The following is a 19,947-nucleotide window of genomic DNA, read 5'->3' as shown; positions in this document are numbered from 1 at the left end:
ATAGATAGATAGATAGATAGATAAATAGATAGATAGATAGATAGACAGATAGATAGATAGATAGATAGATAGATTTTTAATAATTATTCACCATTCAATACTCTTGAAATCACCAACTCCAGACTTCGTGGGCCATTGTCCAGCATGTTTTGAATGTTTCTCTGCTGCAAGACCCCCCAACTCAAGTGAATGGCTCATAAAAATCCTTGTGCAGAGGTTAACACTAAACTGCTTGAGAGTCATTTCATTTGGATCATGTGTGTTGCAGCCAGAAAACGTCTCAAACCTGCAGGACACTAGCCCAAGAGACTATGAGTTGGTGATCCATGCTCTAAAATGACCAGATTATTAAATTATGCCAGTTTAGGAGAAAATGAACACCCAGGATAATATTGTAGATACTGTATGAGTGATTTCTTATAACATTTTGAACTCTGAATAAAAGTGACAAAACTGACATAATAAAAACAGCAGTAATCTCAGTGTAGAACTGTTCAGTTGCTAATCATCTTTATTGACAGTTTCCTCTTAGATTTACTTGTATTGGTAGCAGTTCCTACCAGTTACTCCATGACTAACCCACAGTTCTACTGTCTAGTATGTGTAAATTGTCCACCTTTCAATCCAAGAAGCCAAGATTTTTGTGAGATATGTGCAAGCAACTACTTTTATTTTTTATCACAAGGTATGCCACAATTTTATTTATTTATTTATATTTTTATGCACAACACAGCACACAAAAGCGATCATGTGGACCTTTCCAACTATGTAGCGACTAAAATTACATACCATAAAATGTATTTTCGTTTCTATGAATATTCATTTAATTAAAATAAGAACAAACTCAAATTATGGCAAAAATGTTAAAGGTGAACTATTAATTTACAGAAATATGCTATTCAGAACAGGGTGTGGTTATTTTTATCTCAAGAATTAGCTCAGAAAGTTCTGGCAATTTCTGCAACAGAGGTGTGGTTTAGATTTGATACTGGGTGTGACGCAGTTGGTTTGATATAAAAAAAAAGCCAGTTAAAATCGTCCTCACCAGAAGTTTCATTGCAGAGTATTTCTTTTAGTTGAGAAAACTTGAGGACAAGGCAAAAATGAGTCTCACTGGAAAGGACAAGACCGTGGTGAAGGCTTTCTGGGAGAAAATCGCCGCCAAGGTTCCTGAGATGGGAGCTGAAGCCCTGGGCAGGTAACAATTATTTTATTTTATTTTATTTTATTTTATTTTATTTTATTTTATTTTATTTTATTTTATTTTATTTTATTTTATTTTTTATTTTTTATTTTACTCTATTTTATCCACAGAATGCTGACTTCATATCCGCAAACCAAGACCTACTTTGCGCACTGGTCTGACCTGAGCCCTGATTCTCCTCAAGTGAAAAAGCATGGTGCGACCATTATGGCAGCTATCGGAGACGCCGTCGGAAAGATTGATGACCTTTCCGGAGGTTTGGCCAAGCTCAGCGAGCTGCATGCCTTCAAGCTTCGTGTGGACCCTGCCAACTTCAAGGTAAGTATCACCTCACAGACTGGACTATCATATAGGCCTGTGCCTTCCAAACTGTTGAGAGTATCTTGAAAAACACCCAAGCTGCTCACAGAACATGATTTCAATGAGCAATCCTGTCAACAGTCTTTCTCTTTTTCTAACTTGAACTCTTCTGTGTTTCTTGCACAACAGATTCTGGCACACAACATCATCTTGGTGATGGCCATGTACTTCCCTGGAGATTTCACCCCAGAAATCCATGTCTCCGTTGACAAGTTCTTGCAGAACTTGGCTCTGGCTCTGTCTGAGAGGTATCGCTAAAATCCAGCGATCCTGAGGAGCATCGACTGCATACGTCATCCAAAACAACACGAGCGCCACCTTTTAAACTTAAGGGCTTGGTGAATAAATCAAATAAATAACAAATCGTGTCTGTGTTTTCTTTATTTTAAAACCACAATGTTTTGTCACTAATAAATGTTAGTAGTATTAGTTTAATGATAGAGTGCTAATAATGATAAAGAAATAAAAATGGTTTATCTTTATTGTTTCGATGGTGTTTTATCAAAATATAGCTATGATAATTGCTATATGTTTTACATTATTGCCGTTCAGCCTGCCACATGCCTCTAAAATCTGAACAGGACACTTGCCTGAACTTACCTGAACTTTCACGTGCTGTCCTTAATTCATAAAGTAGATTTATTCTAAATTATACTCTCCACAACAGTGATGAAATGCCTATAACTACGAAAAACTACAAAGGAAAAGTCTGTTCAGTGCAAAGACATGATTATAGAAAAATAGATAAATAAATAAAAAAGAATTTTAACAAATCCAAACAGCAATAGTATAAACAACAGAAAACACCACTGACAATCAATGTAAACTAGCGGGCTGTTAAAAAGAGAAATAAGTTATAAAAGCCAACATAAAGTCAATATCAGGGTCAATGACAAATATACATTATATTTACCCAACCAACACCTTTTAAAGTGCTTTATAACCAATAAAATAAGAACAGAAAATGACACAGGGACAACACACAAAAGTATAAACTCTTGCAGTGTGCTTATACTCTGCCAAGGCCAAGGCAAACAAGTGCATGGTTTTAAACGCTGACAGACTGTCTGCCGACAGCACAGTTAAAGACAACACGTTTCTCAGAGTGGGAGCCACAACTGCAAAGGCTTGATCTCCTCTAGTTTTGAAGCTACATCGATGAACCCCCAAGACCATCTGACTGGCTGAACAAAGTTCTCTGGAAGGTCGATGCAGTAGGCTACAATGAAATCAGACAGACATTCTGGACAAACATAAAAGCATGGACTGAAAAGCATAACACTGAAATAATGGTAGAATTTACATAGACTAATGGTGGGAAAAGAAAACAAATGTGTGGACTTCTTAAATTAGGGTTTTGAGTGAAACTCTCTGTGGTAGCAAGACAGCAAAAAGAAGGGATGAGCGACTTGGAGCAGCACCTTGGACAGCTCCTCATCCTGCAGCTGACGTCCACGGTCTGTTCAGGGAACGACAGAACTCTCCCTTGTGTTTATGTACCATGATAGGTTGTTATCTAAAGCTCCATAGTATCAGGCAAATTGACAGTTTTAGTTTTCCTGGATAACACCAAGTTATAGTTTGATGTCCAGTGACTCACACTGACAGTGTAGCGCCCTCTACTGTAGTTATAACAATTTATATCAACGTTGGACAATCATATTAATGACATTAAGAAATTGTCATTGTGTTTGCTTTTTTCTTTTTTCTTTGTAAATTTGACTACTGTCTCACCATCATATTTACTTTACATATTACTTTACATCCAGAGCAGGGCCTTTGATATTTTGTAAATCCTAATGTCCCATGTATTTTTTTGGCCAAGCACACAGACAATTGTGAAAATCCGTCCAGTAGTTTTTGCATAATGTTGCTAATAAAAAGATAAATGCAGGCAAAAGCTCAACATCTTTGGCAGGTGGGATAATAGAAGACTAATGAAGCAAATCAGAAATCTGATGACTTACTTTTAACCCTTTAATGTTCTAGTGTGGATGTACATGTGCAGTGACTTTGATGAATTTATGTAAAACCCAAACTTTTTGTCATAACACTATTGTTTCAATTATTACATGAAATCTCAACTATTTGTTAAAAACATGAAGAGAAAAGAGTTTATTGGGCCTTTTTCTTTGTGTGAACATTAAAGAGTTTATGTTGATAAATGATGATTTGAAAATAATGATCTCACTTAAAATATGATTTAGGTCAGGAAGACAGTGAGATGTGTTGTTTTAATGTGAACACAACCAGTTAAAACCAGCTGTTGTGCTACTGAAAACTCTAGTTTAATAAACGTAAGAAGAAAAACTAATGTGGTAAAAGAGCAGCTTTATTAACATGCTTTCATCACTGAATCATATTTGTTAGTGTTTTTATCTCAAACTGTATCACAGATAATTTTTATAACATATAGGCTACACTGCAAAGACAGAATATTTAATGTTCAAATTGATAAATGTTTTGCAAATATTCATTCATTTTCAATGTAATGCCTGCAACATAATATAAAAATCTCAGACAGGGACACATTTACCACTGTGTTACATTACATTTCCTTTACACAATAGTCAACAAGTGTTTGGGAACTGAGGACACCACATGTTGAAGTTCTTTTGGTGTATAACTTCAGTTGCACAACAGTCCAGAGTCTCTGCTATTGTATTACCTTCATAATATGCCACATATTTTCAATGGGAGGCCTGGACCCCATGTAGGCCAGTCTAGTACAAAATGCCGTTTGCATGCAGAACATTGCTCCAAATCCTGTATGTAACTGTCAGCGTTAATGGTGCTTTCACAGATGTGCAAGTTATGAATGTCATGGGCACTAATACATCCCCATACCACCACTGCTATGTTTGAATTTTGTGCTTACAACAACCCAGATTGTCCCTTTCCTCTCAGTACCGGAGGACACAACATACATCATTTCCAAAATCAGTTTGAAATGTGGACTAATCAGATCACTGCACACTTTTCCACTTTGCGAAGTGAAGATCATGAACATTTAATGTTAGATTATGGTGTTGTCAGTTACGTGCAGAGATTTTTCCAGATTTTCTGAATCTTTTGATAATATTATGGACTTTACACAAGTAAATACTTAGATTCATTGCGATTACAGTGAGATACTTATAAATGTACTTAATCCATGAGACTGTTTGCTCAGGCAATTGTTCACAGAGTGGTCAACCTTGCCACACCCTTGCATGTGAAAAACTGAGCCTTTTGAGGTTGCTAGTTTTATATCCAATGATGTTTCCAAACAACCTGTTCATGTATGGAAAGTTCCAAACAAGTGATTTTTTTTAGCATTCCTCAACATTCCCAGTCTTTTGTTCCCCCTGTTCCAGTTTTTTGGAATGTGTTTCAGGCAACAAATTCAAACTATGTGAATTTTGAAAAAAAAAACAAAACAACAAGAACAAAACAACATAAAATAAAAATAAAACACAATGAAGTTTATTAGTTTGAACATTAAATATCAAATATCTTTGTGTGTTCAGTTGAATGAAGATTAAAAAGGATGTACTAATAGTTGCATTTTGTTTTATATTTACGTTTCACAATGTCCAATCGTCATTGGAACTGGTTGTATATTTATGGGTTAAGATGCTTTTGTTTTTTTCTAACAAAGCCTTTACATTCCTTGACAATGACTGAAGACATCTTAAATGTACAATTAAAATAAAGAAATAAAGGTAAATTGCAGTGATATTTGGTGTTAAACCTGATAAAGCACAAATGCAGACAAACACACAGTCTGAAAATACTCATTGTTTTATTTATTCACAGCCTTTTCAGATTCATGATGAAATGTTGTTTGATGAAGCTCTTTAGTGGTACTGTTTCCTCAGGGCAGACACCACCACTGCAAGGAACTTCTGAAAAGCTGCCTGGACGTCAGGAGTGAAGCTCTTACCCAACTGCGCAGCAACCACAATGGTCAAGCAGTCGGCCAGGAGCTGCAAGAACACACAGAAATACAGTCAGAAAGCAGCAACTATATAGTCAGAATTATCACAGAATATCAATGCCTATCTAACCTGAAAGTTGTCTGAATCTACTTGCAGCTTCTCGGAGTGCAGTACGCTCAGCTCTGCATATGTTTGCTTGATGTTGTCCATGTTATCCAGAGCTTGTTGCAGACCAGTAAGGACAACTTTTCCATGAGCTGCAACCTTGGGATTTGATTGTATAGCAGCAGCATTGTAGAGATTACCAAAACTACCAAAGTATCTCTGGGTCCAGGGGTAGACAATCAGACACCTGAGGAAACACTGAATTAACTTTGCAAAAAACTGAAACAGTTATGCTTTCATGAGTATTGAAACATGTCCCACCTGGAAAGAGCCGCAGAGCCCACAACGTCATAATCTATCTTTGAGAAAATGTCCTGGATAGTGGCACGTTCAAAGTCTGTCCATTTGACCATTTTGCCTTTTGGATTTTCTCTCTACTTTAACTCCATTTGTCACAACACACATCTTTTAAATAAACAGTTTTACCCCACCCAAAGTTATCAGATGGGTGGAGTTTGACAAAGGGTGGTCAAGTATTGATCAAGGGATTTCAAAAAGCGATAAGGACAGACCACATGTCCACTCGTTGAATTTGACAACTGAAGCTTTCAGCTTGAGGTGTAGTCTTCTTTTTTTTCCCCCAAAATGATGATATAACACGTCACCAAATAATAAATAATGATTAATTTAATAAAGTAGTCTTAATATTCAAGCATCAATGCATTTAATTTTTTTAAATTTGAGTGAAATATTGAGAATACAATCACATCAGAGATACACTGTATTTTCTGAAATTGTTTAAGGTTTAAGTTTTATTTATAAGTGTTCATTTTAAAAAAAGATAATCACTTCAACTTTGCATTGATTGAAATATGTTTGCACCTGCATGATAAGATGTATCGCTTGGAATAAGATGTAAAACTTAAACTTGGCCTCCTGGCCTGCCTCTGACCTTTGTGTAGTCGAGGTCACGCCGGCATGATCGCTCTTTTGTCAGCACTTTCACTCTCTGTATTTTGTATGTTTACACAGTCATTGAGTCATTCTGCAGGTTTAATCTGTAATAATTAAAAAAACAAAGAGAGAGAGAGAGAGATTTCAATATTTAAATTAGCCATATATTAGCATTTCTCCTCAAGTTTTTTCCTCAGGCTCCAGAGTTGTAAAGAAAAATGGTGGTGCAACTTTTTGCAGCAAAACAAAGAGGTACTTGAACCAAACAGTACTTTACAATGTTCCCAGTGAAACATCGTACATATAGCCTATACACACATATATATATATATATAAATTATATAAAATATATATAAATTATATATAACTTCTAATTAATTGTCAGAATGAAAGATCTCTTACTCTGTGTCAACACTTTAACTGAATTTTCGTTTCTCATGAAAAGGCAAACTTACATAATATTTTGGAGTCAAAACAAACTTTTTTCACAGAAATTTGTGATGAACTAAATGTTGAACATAATAAAATAAAAGTTTTGCATGATAAATTCAAGCATTAACTCTTACTTCCCTCTTCTTTTCTCCTCAATTTAGATGTTCATTCTTGGTTGATTATGTGGTCATTTTCAGACCCTAATTTTGTTTTTTTGTGTTATCTAGGCTGTTAACTTATCACTTGGAACAGGTCCAAACTCTTTTTTTTTTTTTTTTTTTTTTTTATCTCTGAGGTGGCATGGGCGTGTCCATTTCTTGTTTCATGTATAAAAACCCCCTCTGTTTCCACTGGTCACAACAACAATCACCAGGCAAGATGAGTCTTACTGCTAAGGACAAGGAGGTGGTCAGGGCCTTCTGGTCTAAGGCTGCTGTCAAGAGTGAGGAAATTGGCTCTGATGCTCTTTCCAGGTAAATATGATCCCAAACTCATTGAAAAACTACCATTTTATCAATCTCCTAATTCAGTTATCATGTGTTTTGTCCAGAATGCTGACGGTGTACCCTCAGACCAAGACCTACTTCTCTCATTGGAAGGACTTGAGCCCCGGCTCTGCCCCAGTGATAAAACATGGAAAGACCGTGATGGGTGGAGTAGCTGATGCTGTAGGCAAAATCGACGATTTGACATCTGGTCTTCTAGACCTCAGTCAACTACATGCTTTCACTCTGCGAGTGGATCCTGCTAACTTTAAGGTAAAAAGGTTATACAACCTACCCTCACTTCAAAGAAGGAAGCTGTGACTTTTTTAGGCATATCGGACTTGAAGCTAAACAGAAAATATAAACTATGTCAAAAGTTGTGATTATTTTTTTCACAGATTCTTTCTCACAATATTCTGGTGGTCCTGGCCATTATGTTTCCCAACGACTTCACTCCTGAGGTCCATGTGGCAATGGACAAGTTCCTTGCTGCTTTGTCTCGGGCTCTGGCTGAGAAATACAGATAAACTGCAGAAAGAAGCTGTGGACAGGAGACAGTATCATGGCCTGAAACACTTTCTGTCCCAAAATTAATAAATAATTATATGAAATTAAAAGGTCAATGTTGTTTTTGTCTTCTCTTGAATTTATGTCAAAAATGAAAAGAAAATGAATATCACAGTTGATTAAAGGTTTTTCCTTTTTAATTGAAAAAAAAGAAAAATATCAGCAATCAATCAAATCAAATCAAATTAAACAAAAGATACTTTATTCATCCCCAGGGGGAAATTCTGAATCAAGAAAGATTTAGGTTGTGCCTTCTTAAAATATGCATTGTTCAGTATATTCCAACAAACATTCACCTTTATTCTGGCATTTTAATTAGCTTTATTGTATCTTGTTTTGGTATGTTTCTTTATCTCATTTCATAAAAACATTTGTCAATAACTTTACAACATATATGACCTATCTCAGTGGTTCAAAAACGTTTTGTCCAGGGTCCTCTTTTCATTGAGTCTGCTTCACTGACGTAATCTTTGTTTTTATGAGGGTGGTGTGAAAATGACAATCTTTAGAAATATAAATTTTCCTTTCAAAAATAATGAACAGTAAAACTATAATGAAACAAAAAATAAGCAAAACAAAAGCACAGCAGAATTGTCCTAACAAAGTGTTGAAAGCGAAACATGCTAAAGAAACATGCCTGGTACATTCCTGAGTATAAACTTAAAAAAATAGAAAGGTTTTGAAATTAATAAGGGAAAAAAAATATTGATCCAACTAGGAGACATTACAAATGTAGCGATGTAAAATTCCATTATTATCCTTTGGAACCTGACATTTATCTATTTATTTATTAGAGGCATTAAATGAGTATTTTGCGTATTTATATTATCAGCTCTTTTTGCCACTGCATAATAGTAATGTGGATATTATAATTATTATCATTATTATTATTTATTTATTTATTTACTTATTTTATTACCATTCATCTGGTAGTTGTTGCCTTTGTCACCCCCAAACCTCTTGAAACTGCTTTTTGCACCTGAAGGCTCTCAGCTCGACTCAACCCTGATTGGATTCACAAAGCATTTTCATTGACACATTAAAACCAATTGAATATCTCCTGCCACTTTGTAGCTACACAAAGAGGAATTCAGGCTGTGCACTGCAAAAAATCCAACTTGTATTGTTTGGCCTGAAACAGTCATTTAAGTAGGTAAAACTTGAAAATATATAATAATGGTATTTAAAGCAGTGATAAGTGATAACAAACAAACAAGCATGTTGTTTGCTCCAAAACAATTCGGTGAGTCATTAAAAATTATAACATCAGGTTGAAGTTCAATACAAGGGACAACAGTTCTGCTAACTTTAATTTCTTTGTTGTAAAATGGGGGAAAACCAACTTTTTGAGTTTGCAATTTTCACTTGAAGTCTCACTTGGCTGTGTTGCCTTGAGCTGGACTCCACGCAGGTAAGTTTTTATTCAAATTAGGTTTAAATGGTATGGGAATTGTTGATTAGTGTTGTGTAGTATGTTGTAGATTTATGAAGGAGGCAACCTACACATTTTCAACATTTAAACACAAACTTTTCACTCAGCACCGGTTAGCTGAACGGCTGCATGAGTTAGCAGCTAGCTTATCTGGGCTGATACCGTTCAAACAGGACAACACATGTTATCTTCTACTGGTTAGTATTCAGTTAATTCGTGCTCGCCTACTAGCTGCAGCTAAAGGAGTAGCCATCAGGGTAACACATTAGCTGATATTTCATGTACTAAATATCAAGACAATATGGAGCAGTTTGTGTAACACTTTTTTGTATTAAATTTACATCATGTCGAGTTCAATAAAACACTTCATGCTGCTACCATTTAAATATCAAAATGATAAGATGTAAGTCATGTCAGAGTTGATAAAATTATTATAGTGTAATGGTAAGAAAGGCCAATCTACCTATTTAAAATAATGTGCTGGTCATAATATAAGCCTACCTCAAATTTACTACATTGCTTTTGATTAAAAAGGTTTAAATATTTGTACTATGACCCACTGTGGGGTAGATTAGAAGTCGGTCAATAATTTGCATTTCCAGGCCTGGATATGTTGTCTTTCTGTTTAAAAACATTGAAATGCATTTAACTGACAGCCCTGTTTTATACTGACAGCTGACTTTCTTAACCTAAACTGATGTTGGGTTTAGGAATAGATACAGGGTTTGTTGAGTGATGACCTTAAATAATAGATGTTATTTGTAATTAATGTTTACTGCAGCAAAATTTATTAAAAATAAAAACACTGAATGTGTAGTCTTTTCAGCTCAAGGGTCTAGTCTAGTCTTTGCATGGTCATTACATTTATAAAATGTTATGTGTAACGTATAACATTTCAGCTGAAAGCCACACTAATTCCCAGCAAATTGTCATCTTTGTTTTTCAAATTGAAATGAATGCAGTTCAAGTTCTGCAAGTTTACAATGCCATTGAAGCCGTTCAGCTGAAACATTATCGGCCACATCATAGAGGTTCAACATGGCTTTGCAAACACAGGTACTGCTGCACTTTCAGAACTATTAGTGCTTTGAAATCACATCTTTCAAGATTGCATAGGACTGTCCAACTGTTCTTTGTTTTTTTTAATGAGAGCACAAGTTGTCTTTCATTTTTCTTATATTGATAAAAACACAAGCTGTTTTTCATTTGCATTTGCCTCGCCCATGTTGGAAGGGATTCAATTTAATTTAAAAAAAAAACTAAGGTTTTGAGTATGTGTGTTGCATCTGTAATTATTTTTCCATTTGATTAGAAGTTATTGAAATTACACTATAAAGTTGAGTTACATTATAAACTACAGTAGTGTGCAATTTTAAATTTCTGCTATACTATTCATTAATTTTCCTAACTGCTTAATCCAATTCAGGCTCACGGGGAAGCAGGGTCCCAGCAGTCTTAGGCCGAAAGGCAGGGTACACCTTGGACAGCTCGCCAGTCCATCGCAGGGCCACAGAGACAAACAACCACTCACGCTCACTCCTAGGGCAATTTTAGAGTAACCATTTAACCTAACATACATGTCATCTTCTTTGTAGGTGGGAGGAAGCCGGAGTACCTGGAGAGAACCCACGTATACATGGGGAGAACATGCAAACTCAAGACCAAGAACAAGGCAACTGACCAAACTTTGCCCCAGCCAAGGATCGAACCAGTGACCTTCTTGCTGTGAAGACAGAGTGTTAACCGCTATGCCACCATGAGTTATTACAGTGTAAAATGATAAATTATAACAACTGATGAAAGAGAAAGAGCAAGTAAGGATTAAAAGTTATAACCATGTACATTTTTAAATTAGTAAAACTTGTGGAACAGTTACCAGAAGTACAGATAAAAAGTTATTACAATATAAAAATTACAATTTAGTGGAAATTACAATTGAGTTGTAAAAAATCCTAGTTTAGAGTTGAGCACACTCAAAAGCAAATCCTAAAATATTTAGTTTAGCTGTCCAACTTAAAATTTTATCGAAGTTTGTTGCATTGAAATTTTAAGTTCACCCAGCTTCTTTTTTTTTTTTTTTTTAACAGTGTGGAGATTTGATCTTTCCTTGTCATGTTAGTACAACCATAAATCAATAAAAGCGTCACACTGTCAGACTCCACCCATCTGATAATTTGGGGAGGGAGGAAGCCTGTCCTTTAAAAGTGCATGTGGTCAGCCCACTGACCAGCAAGACCAGGACAACAAATCTATCAGGCAAAATGGTCAAATGGACAGACTTCGAGCGCACCACCATCTCAGACATCTTCTCAAAGATAGATTCTGACATTGTGGGCCCTGCAGCTTTCTCCAGGTGAGACCTCTCATACATACGTATATATATGTATGTGTGTGTGTTTCATTAATTTACTTGCTTATTTTTACACGTGTCCTTAGGTGCCTAGTTGTCTACCCTTGGACCCGGAGATACTTCGGTGGTTTTGGAAATCTCTTCAACGCTGCTGCTATACAATCAAATCCCAAGGTTGCAGCTCATGGAAAGGTTGTCCTTGCTGGTTTGGAGCAAGCTCTGAATAACATGGACAACATCAAGCAAACATTTGCAAAGCTGAGCACGCTTCACTCCGAAGAACTGCAAGTGGATCCTGACAACTTTTGGGTATGTTTCGTGTGAGATATGGACGATTAACCACAGCCAAATATCTATTTGTAAATTCTGAAATTTTGTGTTGGGTATTGTTGCAGCTCCTGGCTGACTGCCTGACCATTGTGGTTGCTAGCCAACTGGGAAAAGCCTTCACTCCTCAGGTCCAGGCAGCCTTTCAGAAGTTCCTTGCAGTGGTGGTGTCCGCCTTGAGGAAGCAGTACCTCTAGAGAGCTGTCTGAATCATTACCTGCTCTGTATTTAATCATAAATGAGAAACAGCTCTGGGTGAATAAACATGTTTAAAAATAATTTCTTTGTGTACTTGTGATTAATAAAAATGTTCTAAAATAAAAATACATTTGAATAAGATAAACGAAAAAATTTGCAACTTAAAAACTGCAAATCTAGATTGATTGATTGATTGATTGATTGATTACATTTATTTGACATAATGACAAATATAAAAACTAAATTGAACATATTGAAACATATGACCAAAGAAGAGAAAAACACAAAAGTTCAAAAGGAGTGGATAGAAGCAAAAGCTTATAAAATCCCACCCCAGAATAAACATTTATCAAGGGATAAGCTAATTAACAAAATAATAAAATTATCAGTCATATAATTAATGACCATATGAATTGCTGGAGGTCTCAGACATGCGCATTTGAACAGTAGAAATCATTTAAGTACCACGGTGATAAAACATTATTACTTTTCTCCTGATAAAGGATTTACTGACGTTAATTTTTATCGTCTTTGTATTTGTTGTTTTTTTTTTTTTTTTTTTTTTTTTTTTTTTGGCTTTGAATAGAGTTTGCAACTTTATGAAGGGATTGTGTTGGACTGGTCTCAGGAGGCAGTATTACTTTATTGTTGGCCAAAATGTAAGTCTGGAGGATGAGGACGTATAGGCTATTAAAGCCTGAGTTTCCACCCGTGCTCCGCTCTTCTTTACACCATCACTCTGTCTCTGGCTGACAACGGTGTTTTGCATCGCTCTGTTCGCTTCTTTCTGTCAAACCTCATGATGAGCTCTTTTCAAAAGGTGTTACATCATTTTCCTGGAAACACTTTACAATGCTGGACACAAAAATGTCATCGTTAGGAGAACGCCTAGTGGTAAACCAAAAACTAATGAGTGATTAGTACTACTTGATAGCCACAAAGACCAGGTTTTTTAGGGAGCTACAGGGCAATTATCGGGAAAACCAGAGAGGCACCAACCAGGGACTAATAGATACTTAACCAGTAGTTACTGGTTTCTAATTAGCCTGGAACACTTTAAATATTTTGAATATTCATTATATATATATATATTCGCATGAAAAATATGGAATTAAGGAAATTGGGGGTGCGAGTCATCCTGCTTAGTGGAAATTGATCGTTTAGTTAGTCAACTCAACGCAACCTAAGCCCTTTCAGCCCCCGCCCCCCTCCTCGCCTTTCCTCTGTGAGTGAGACGAACCTGCTCGCAACTTCTGCATTTGCAAGTTGATCCCCTTCCCGTCTCCCCCCTGCCTTTTCTTCGGACACACACACCTGTACGGGCCTACATGACTCTCGGCAGCAAGTTAACATGTTAGTAGCGCTTATTAACTTGACGTGGAAATGCGCGGTATTAGTCTGGAGAACTGCTGACTTTTTTTTTTAGGTCATTGCGCCCTGCGCGGTCGCCCACACTGCCCATGGAGCGTCCCTGTGCTGGCCTGTCGATCTGATCGGAGGTCGTAACTGAAGAATAGGAGGAAAAATCACATAGTCTATTGGAAACTATCTGGTGCGCATGTGAAAATCTCGTGCTTAAGAGAAGTGGGCTGAAGACCCTCTATGCATTTCACTCAACTTGGATGAAAATTGTACTTAAGTTAACTGTATTATAACCTTGGACTGAATAAAGTCTTGTGGTCTGTGATGCACCAACTGATACTAATATTCATAAACAATGACAGATATCTGACCAGTGCCAGACATATGTTCAATGTGCGCTAAGAATGCACCAGGCTACAAAACATCCTTTGAGCTCCACATAAGTACAGCGCACAAAACGTTTATCATTCACAAGAGATGCTTTATCGAGTGCACGAGAAGACAACACATGATTTCTTCTTATATGTCCCATTACAGGCTGAATGACAACTCCAGAATTATTGTTGATAAGGGTTTTTCTAATTGAAACTGCCCAAGGCATTTCGAGGAGCGCATTTTGTTTGCAGTATACTCTGCAGAGAGCGCATGCGTCATTCCCGGAGGTTTATTGTCCTTGCACTTGGACAAGGACTTTGGCAGTAAGCCTGAGTAGAGCCCTAATGTTTGGAATATACGTGCTGCAAGAATAGCTGTTACAAAAGTTTTATATCCCCCTGCGACAGAAAGAACTATCTCTAAGGTGACTAAACAAATTCCATGTTGTATATAAACTTCACTAAACTAATTTCCAAATATGTGTCATCATAATTTTTTTTCCTAGAATAAATATTAAATTGCACTTATTGAATCAACTCTACAGTTTATGTTTGTTTGAACATGTGCACTCTCAGATGTTGGCTAATTGTGTTGATTAAATTCAACAAAAACAAAAGAAATTCAACAAAACACACAACCAGTCAGGCCACTTTTACTGCAATGCATCTTTAATTAAAATTCAGACTGATACAGTGTATCTATGTCCATTATGCTTCCCATCATCTGGTTCTGTACTTGTTTGTTTATCTGTATTTCTCAGACAGGGCACGGGCAAGAGCAGCCAGGAACTTGTCCATAGCCACATGGACCTCAGGGGTGAAGTCATCAGGGAACATTATGGCCATGACCACAAGGATGTTGTGAGAGAGAATCTGGGAAAAAAATAATATATAGAGATGTTCAAAAGAATCCCCACAGTTTTTCATTCACACATAGGATTATGAACTCCTTTTGCCCTTCATCTTGAAATAGTCCATTTGAATAGATTGAAAAGGCTAATGAAACCTGGCCAAAGTGCAGGGGTTGTGCTATTTAAACCTTGTCAGAGACATGGTAAATGCAAGATTTATGAGAAGTATTGTTCCAAGAGGTTTTATCATGGAAGATTGTGCAAAAACATTTTTTTTAAATGCAAGATGACTTGGTTTTGTACTCATCAGTCAGTAAATTGTCAGTAAATATTAATTAAATCACACACTGAAAAGTTTTGTTGATATGCTGTAAAATATATGAAATCTGGTTTGGAAGGTCATATTCCTCTAAGTTTTTCCAGGTTTCCAACAGAGACTATTCAAATACTTGGATTTTTATATGCAGCACAAAACTAGAACTGGCCTATTGATCCCCAAACCCATGAAACTTGCTCATGTAATAAAAAAATAATACTGTTGATTTTTTTATGATTAACATTAAGTGATGAGACTGATCTTCAAAATGTCTGATGCAGACTATAAATAAATTGAATATGATCTTCAACACAAATCATTTTAAATATTAGTTTTTGCTTGTTGAAAAAACAAAACACCCTCGAATTCTTAAATGTTTACCACCACCACCCCTCCCCTCTTTTTTTTTTTTTTTACCTTTAAAAAATAGCCTATATACTAATTATTTGCACAATTCCGTCCTTTAAATGCAAGGCGACCATCCACAGGGTTTTCCAATTAAGATCAAATTAAAATTGGAATTGAAAAAATATTTCAGATATCGTGCAAGGTGAATGTCCAATACCTTGAAGTTAGCAGGATCCACTCTCAGGGTAAAGGCATGCAATTCACTGAGGGTAAGAAGACCACCTGTAATGTCGTCAATCTTGGCCACAGCATCAGCAATTCCACCCATCACAGTTTTGCCATGCTTCTTCACCGGGGCAGAGCCAGGGCTTATATCCTTCCAGTGGGAGAAGTAGGTCTTAGTTTGAGGGTACACTACCAGCATCCTAGATTTAAAAAAAAAAAACAAAAAAACAAAACAAAAAAAAAAAAAAAAAAAAAACCACAATACTTTAATTAGCAAATAATTATAGTACAAGGTCGTACCAATGAGTTTGGGCTCATATTTACCTGGAAATGGCATCAGTGCCAACTGCGTCTGCCTTGCCACCCACTTTGCCCCAGAAGCCCTTGACCGCTTCCTTGTCCTTAGCAGTAAGACTCATCTTGCCCCTTGATTGTTTGGTTCGAATGCCGCGACCGACACAAACCGTGGGGGGTTTTATACACGCAAAGGGGAATGGGCAAACCAGAGTTACTGCCAAGATACGTGCATTTGGATGGGCTCCAAGTCGTATGCTCCAGCTTGCAAGAGATAAGCCCAAACAAAACACAAACCCCGCGACTCTGAAGACATTCCAACAAGTTACAAGTAACTCGTTAATAATTGTGGAAAAAAAACTTGAAACTTTATAAATATTGAATCACCAGACGGGGAATCTGAAGCACGATTTTCCAGTCACAGTTTGAAAAGACATTTTTATACATTTCTAAACAACGACCAGACAAACGAAATATTTTATTTAGCCAACATCTCATTTGTTTTAAATTTGTCATCAAGAGAAAAGGTGAACTGTTTATCGTCATAATTGGTATAGGAATTATTTGTTGTTCCTGATTTCTGCTGTGGTTTATGCAAGAATTGTGTGCTTATAACCTACCTATCAGTTTCTTTATTATTCATTTATTGTTTATTGACCAAAATAAAATAAAAAAAATAAATAAATAAAAAAAACCAAAAAACACAGTATGCCTGTATGACAATTCGGAAATTCTGATTTCAAATCTAAGCTGTGTAATTAATAAATATTTGGTTATCAGTGGATACCAATACGATGAGGTCATCCGCGGTAACGGTTTTTGCCAACATGGTTTTTCCATCCTTATCTAAACTTCAGAGGGCGGATCCGCAGATAAGAGCAGATATCTTTCTGCAGCAACCTCCCTGTGCAGTAAGAGTCAAGCTGAAGTTGAACATGTCACTTCCTGTCTAATTCATTCAATCACACTGCAGTTTTATCAATTTCCACGTGGTCCAATATGCGTCACGTGAATTTACAAGAAAGCGGAGATTTACTAAAGCCTGGTGATCCACTTGTACCCAAATAAATTGCTATAATCTAATATAAATAGATGACTAAACAGAGGAGAGAGCGCAAGACAGAGAGGAGATACATAAGACGTTCAACCTGAGCATATAAGTTTCAACTTTACTGTTTATCGCGTGTAACCGAGCGCCTTACTTAATTAGTTTTTAATCTATGCTGACGTTGATAAACGCGGATCATTCTGGGAGAGAAATGGCAAGAATGAAAGACATTTTTCTGTGCACTTCTTAATGCAAAATGCCAACATAGAAGAAAACATTAAGGTAAAAAAAAAAAAAAAAAAAGACTGATCCAGAAATCTAAGAAGTTCGTCTATATGTCAAGTCCTCAAAACCAAATTAGATTGGTGAACTATTTCACTTTGGTACATTTTAGAACTAAATCAGGATCAGCACTGGATTTTTTTTATGCTTGTGGAAAAAAATAGCCAAAGTACCAATGTTATATTATGAAAGAGTATTAGTAATAACTTTTAATTCATCTTTATTCCATCCAGACACATCGGTCTGATACAAAAAAAAAAAAAAAAAAAACGCAAAACACCAGCTTTTCTGTTCCTCATCCAGAGTGATTCTGCTCCCCTTCAGGGATCCAAGAGTGAGTGACAGCTGCTTTTTATCTGTTAAAATAGCAGATAGTGGCCTTAGTAATAAGCCAATCAGTTATAAAGCAGTTATTTATTTTTAGCTGGATCTATGATCACATTTGCAAACGTAAAAGTACATTTTGTCCTGAGGTTTTCCTATTCTAATAAATAATTTAAACAGAACGCTACAGATACAAATACCATTTACAATGAGCTGTGTAGATCCAAAGTTTCGATGATATTCAAGACCTTGACTACAGGTTGGATTGCAGTGTGCCTGTAGGCTTATACTAGCAATGTTGCAGCGCCCTCTTTTGGACAGAAATACAAGTTGTCCTGATGTTTTTATGTGCCAGAACTTTAAAAGTAAAAAACAAAAGTAACACAGAAGCACAACACATCTTGATACGTTATATTACAATAGTTTACATTACAGAATAATATAGCTTAGTCATAGTCCTCCTCTTCTTGATGGTGCTGGTGAGGGTTATGGTGATGATCATTATTATTCAATTTAAACAAATTTCAGTGTCAAAATTTTCCTGAACGAAGCTGAACATCTATAATGTATGATAAATTTTTTGTAAGCATGAGATGTTTCATTGACAGAAAAATTTAGAAGAACTTAGACATTTTTTTTTTTACATTTTAAACGTAATCAAAAAGTTTAACACAACAGGTATCTGCGGAGGAACTGAGCCTTTCGACCTTTAAAGGTAGAGTATGTAAGATTTTCAATATTTTCCAAATAAATTAACTAACAAAATAATTACAATCATAATTAGATAGTTTTTTGAACATGTAGGTTTCAGTCTGTCCATATTTGATGCGTTATTAAATTACAAGTTTAATTCATGACAAATGATAAAAAGCACTTTTTTTTTTTTTTTTTACTGGTAGGCAAACATTTAAGAAAGGTCTTGGTCATTAATTAAACTTTTAATTTAATAACACATCAAATATGGACAGACTGGAACCTACATGTTTTTTAAAAAAAAAAACTATATCTAATTACGATTTTAGTTATTTTTTTTAATTTATTTTGAAAATATTGAAAATCTTACATACTCCACCTTTAAAGGGTACAAATAAAGCAGTTTGGCAACATCTTCTCGATAAAAAACAGAAACATATGCTTAACAGCACTGACTCAACAATATCTAACAAAAACTTGGAGTACATTTGAGCACCTCCTTGGGCTTATTTAATTGTAAATTCATACAATGAAAAGTATTTGAATATATAGCAAATGATAATTGTAATAAGCTATTGGCCCAAAGAACCATTTTAATCTAAACTTAAACTTTTTATTACTTTTTAGTAATAGTACATCATAGACTAAAAAGCTCAGTCATCCAAGAGAGGCTCAGAATAGAGTTTCTCCTCTGCATGTAAAGGATCCAGTTAAGGGGGCATCTGGTTAGGATGCCCCCTGGGTGCCTCCCTGAGGTATTTTCAGGTAGGTCCCTACAGGAGGAGACATGGGGAAGACTCAGGCCATGCTGGAGGGATTAAATCTTTTGGCTGGCCTGGGAACGCCTAAGGATCCTCCCTGAAGAGCTGGCAAATGTGTCTGGGGAGAGGGAGGTCGGAGTTTCATGTCTAGGCTGCTGCCCCAACCGACGCCTGATAAGTGGCAGAAAATGGATGGAATCTATGGGTTATACTGACTTATCATCTCTCATTATCCTTGTCCCTAAATAACCCTTCAAGATTTTGTAATTAGATGGAAAGTGGTCAAACAGACGCAGTTTAAATATTTTATTATTACGGCTTATTTTTGTTGTTGCTTGGCACTTCACTTGTACTGACTGTTCATGGCTTCAACAACAGCAGACAGAAACTTCTGCCAGGTTGCTTGGACCTGGGGACTCATGGTGCTCTTGAGCTTGCAGGCGAACGTTATGGTGATCGAGTCTGCCAACAGCTGGGGACAAGACAAAAGCATCATAAATCTGGTCTGTGGTCAGGTGCAGATTGCATCTTTTAAACATTTGTCACTTTAATGCTGCACAAGTGTTGCTTACTCTGAAGTTATCTGGATCCACATTGAGGTTTTCATAGTGAAATTCACTTAAGGCAGCATACGTCTCTTTAAGTTTGTCCATGTTCTTCACCCCCTCGTCCAGAGCTTTTAGCACTGTTTTTCCATGGGCGGCAACTTTGGGGTTATTTAAAATGGCTGTAGTA

The 19,947-nt window shown here is 36.2% G+C and overlaps 6 protein-coding genes across 6 annotated transcripts in view; 3 read left to right on the top strand and 3 right to left on the bottom strand.

The window, feature by feature from the left end:
• The first annotated feature begins 1,053 nt into the window (after nucleotides 1–1,053).
• On the top strand, nucleotides 1,054–1,927 carry LOC306765872 (hemoglobin subunit alpha-A). The gene is made up of 3 exons (XM_079253391.1): nucleotides 1,054–1,198; nucleotides 1,315–1,522; nucleotides 1,694–1,927. Exons 1-3 carry the CDS (start codon nucleotides 1,104–1,106, stop codon nucleotides 1,820–1,822), a joined length of 432 nt encoding a protein of 143 aa, XP_079109517.1. The 5' UTR covers nucleotides 1,054–1,103; the 3' UTR covers nucleotides 1,823–1,927.
• Nucleotides 1,928–5,403: 3,476 nt separating this feature from the next.
• On the bottom strand, nucleotides 5,404–6,002 carry hbbe1.1 (hemoglobin beta embryonic-1.1; the record flags this gene model as incomplete). Its single annotated transcript, XM_079253392.1, has 3 exons — nucleotides 5,404–5,532; nucleotides 5,614–5,836; nucleotides 5,911–6,002. The coding sequence occupies 3 exons, from the start codon at nucleotides 6,000–6,002 to the stop codon at nucleotides 5,404–5,406; spliced, it is 444 nt and encodes a 147-aa protein (XP_079109518.1).
• Nucleotides 6,003–7,353: 1,351 nt separating this feature from the next.
• On the top strand, nucleotides 7,354–7,987 carry LOC306765874 (hemoglobin subunit alpha-1; the record flags this gene model as incomplete). The annotated part of the gene is made up of 3 exons (XM_079253393.1): nucleotides 7,354–7,448; nucleotides 7,526–7,733; nucleotides 7,859–7,987. The coding sequence occupies 3 exons, from the start codon at nucleotides 7,354–7,356 to the stop codon at nucleotides 7,985–7,987; spliced, it is 432 nt and encodes a 143-aa protein (XP_079109519.1).
• Nucleotides 7,988–11,720: 3,733 nt separating this feature from the next.
• LOC306765956 (hemoglobin subunit beta-2-like) lies at nucleotides 11,721–12,333 on the top strand (the record flags this gene model as incomplete). Its single annotated transcript, XM_079253503.1, has 3 exons — nucleotides 11,721–11,812; nucleotides 11,896–12,118; nucleotides 12,205–12,333. 3 exons carry the CDS (start codon nucleotides 11,721–11,723, stop codon nucleotides 12,331–12,333), a joined length of 444 nt encoding a protein of 147 aa, XP_079109629.1.
• A 2,426-nt stretch (nucleotides 12,334–14,759) lies between these two features.
• On the bottom strand, nucleotides 14,760–16,249 carry LOC306765216 (hemoglobin subunit alpha-1-like). The gene is made up of 3 exons (XM_079252613.1): nucleotides 16,135–16,249; nucleotides 15,803–16,010; nucleotides 14,760–14,943 (listed from the first exon to the last, which is right to left on the bottom strand). Exons 1-3 carry the CDS (start codon nucleotides 16,227–16,229, stop codon nucleotides 14,815–14,817), a joined length of 432 nt encoding a protein of 143 aa, XP_079108739.1. The 5' UTR covers nucleotides 16,230–16,249; the 3' UTR covers nucleotides 14,760–14,814.
• Nucleotides 16,250–19,128: 2,879 nt separating this feature from the next.
• LOC306765867 (hemoglobin subunit beta-1-like) overlaps nucleotides 19,129–19,947 on the bottom strand; it is a 1,532-nt gene continuing 713 nt past the window's right edge. The window contains exons 2-3 of the mRNA XM_079253386.1: nucleotides 19,785–19,947; nucleotides 19,129–19,684 (exon numbers count right to left, since the gene is read on the bottom strand). The exon at nucleotides 19,785–19,947 is cut by the window's right edge and continues 60 nt beyond it. Of these exons, the coding sequence (XP_079109512.1) occupies nucleotides 19,556–19,684; nucleotides 19,785–19,947 (292 nt within the window). The 3' untranslated portion in view covers nucleotides 19,129–19,555. The remainder of the gene's footprint in view (nucleotides 19,685–19,784) is intronic.

The sequence above is a fragment of the Telmatherina bonti genome (genome assembly GCF_933228915.1).
Source record: "Telmatherina bonti genome assembly, chromosome: 14".
Classification (NCBI taxonomy): Eukaryota; Metazoa; Chordata; class Actinopteri; order Atheriniformes; family Telmatherinidae; genus Telmatherina; species Telmatherina bonti.
The sequence above is the reverse complement of the archived record's forward strand: the minus strand, read 5'-3'. Positions and strand labels throughout refer to the sequence as shown.

Coding starts and splice junctions, on each gene's coding strand:
- LOC306765872 (XM_079253391.1), top strand. CDS start 1,104: ATGAGTCTCACTGGAAAGGACAAGACCGTGGTGAAGGCTTTCTGGGAG. Junction 1,199..1,314: donor GGAGCTGAAGCCCTGGGCAG/GTAACAATTATT, acceptor TTTTATCCACAG/AATGCTGACTTCATATCCGC. Junction 1,523..1,693: donor TGGACCCTGCCAACTTCAAG/GTAAGTATCACC, acceptor CTTGCACAACAG/ATTCTGGCACACAACATCAT.
- LOC306765216 (XM_079252613.1), bottom strand. CDS start 16,229: ATGAGTCTTACTGCTAAGGACAAGGAAGCGGTCAAGGGCTTCTGGGGC. Junction 16,011..16,134: donor GGCACTGATGCCATTTCCAG/GTAAATATGAGC, acceptor TTTTAAATCTAG/GATGCTGGTAGTGTACCCTC. Junction 14,944..15,802: donor TGGATCCTGCTAACTTCAAG/GTATTGGACATT, acceptor TTTTTTTCCCAG/ATTCTCTCTCACAACATCCT.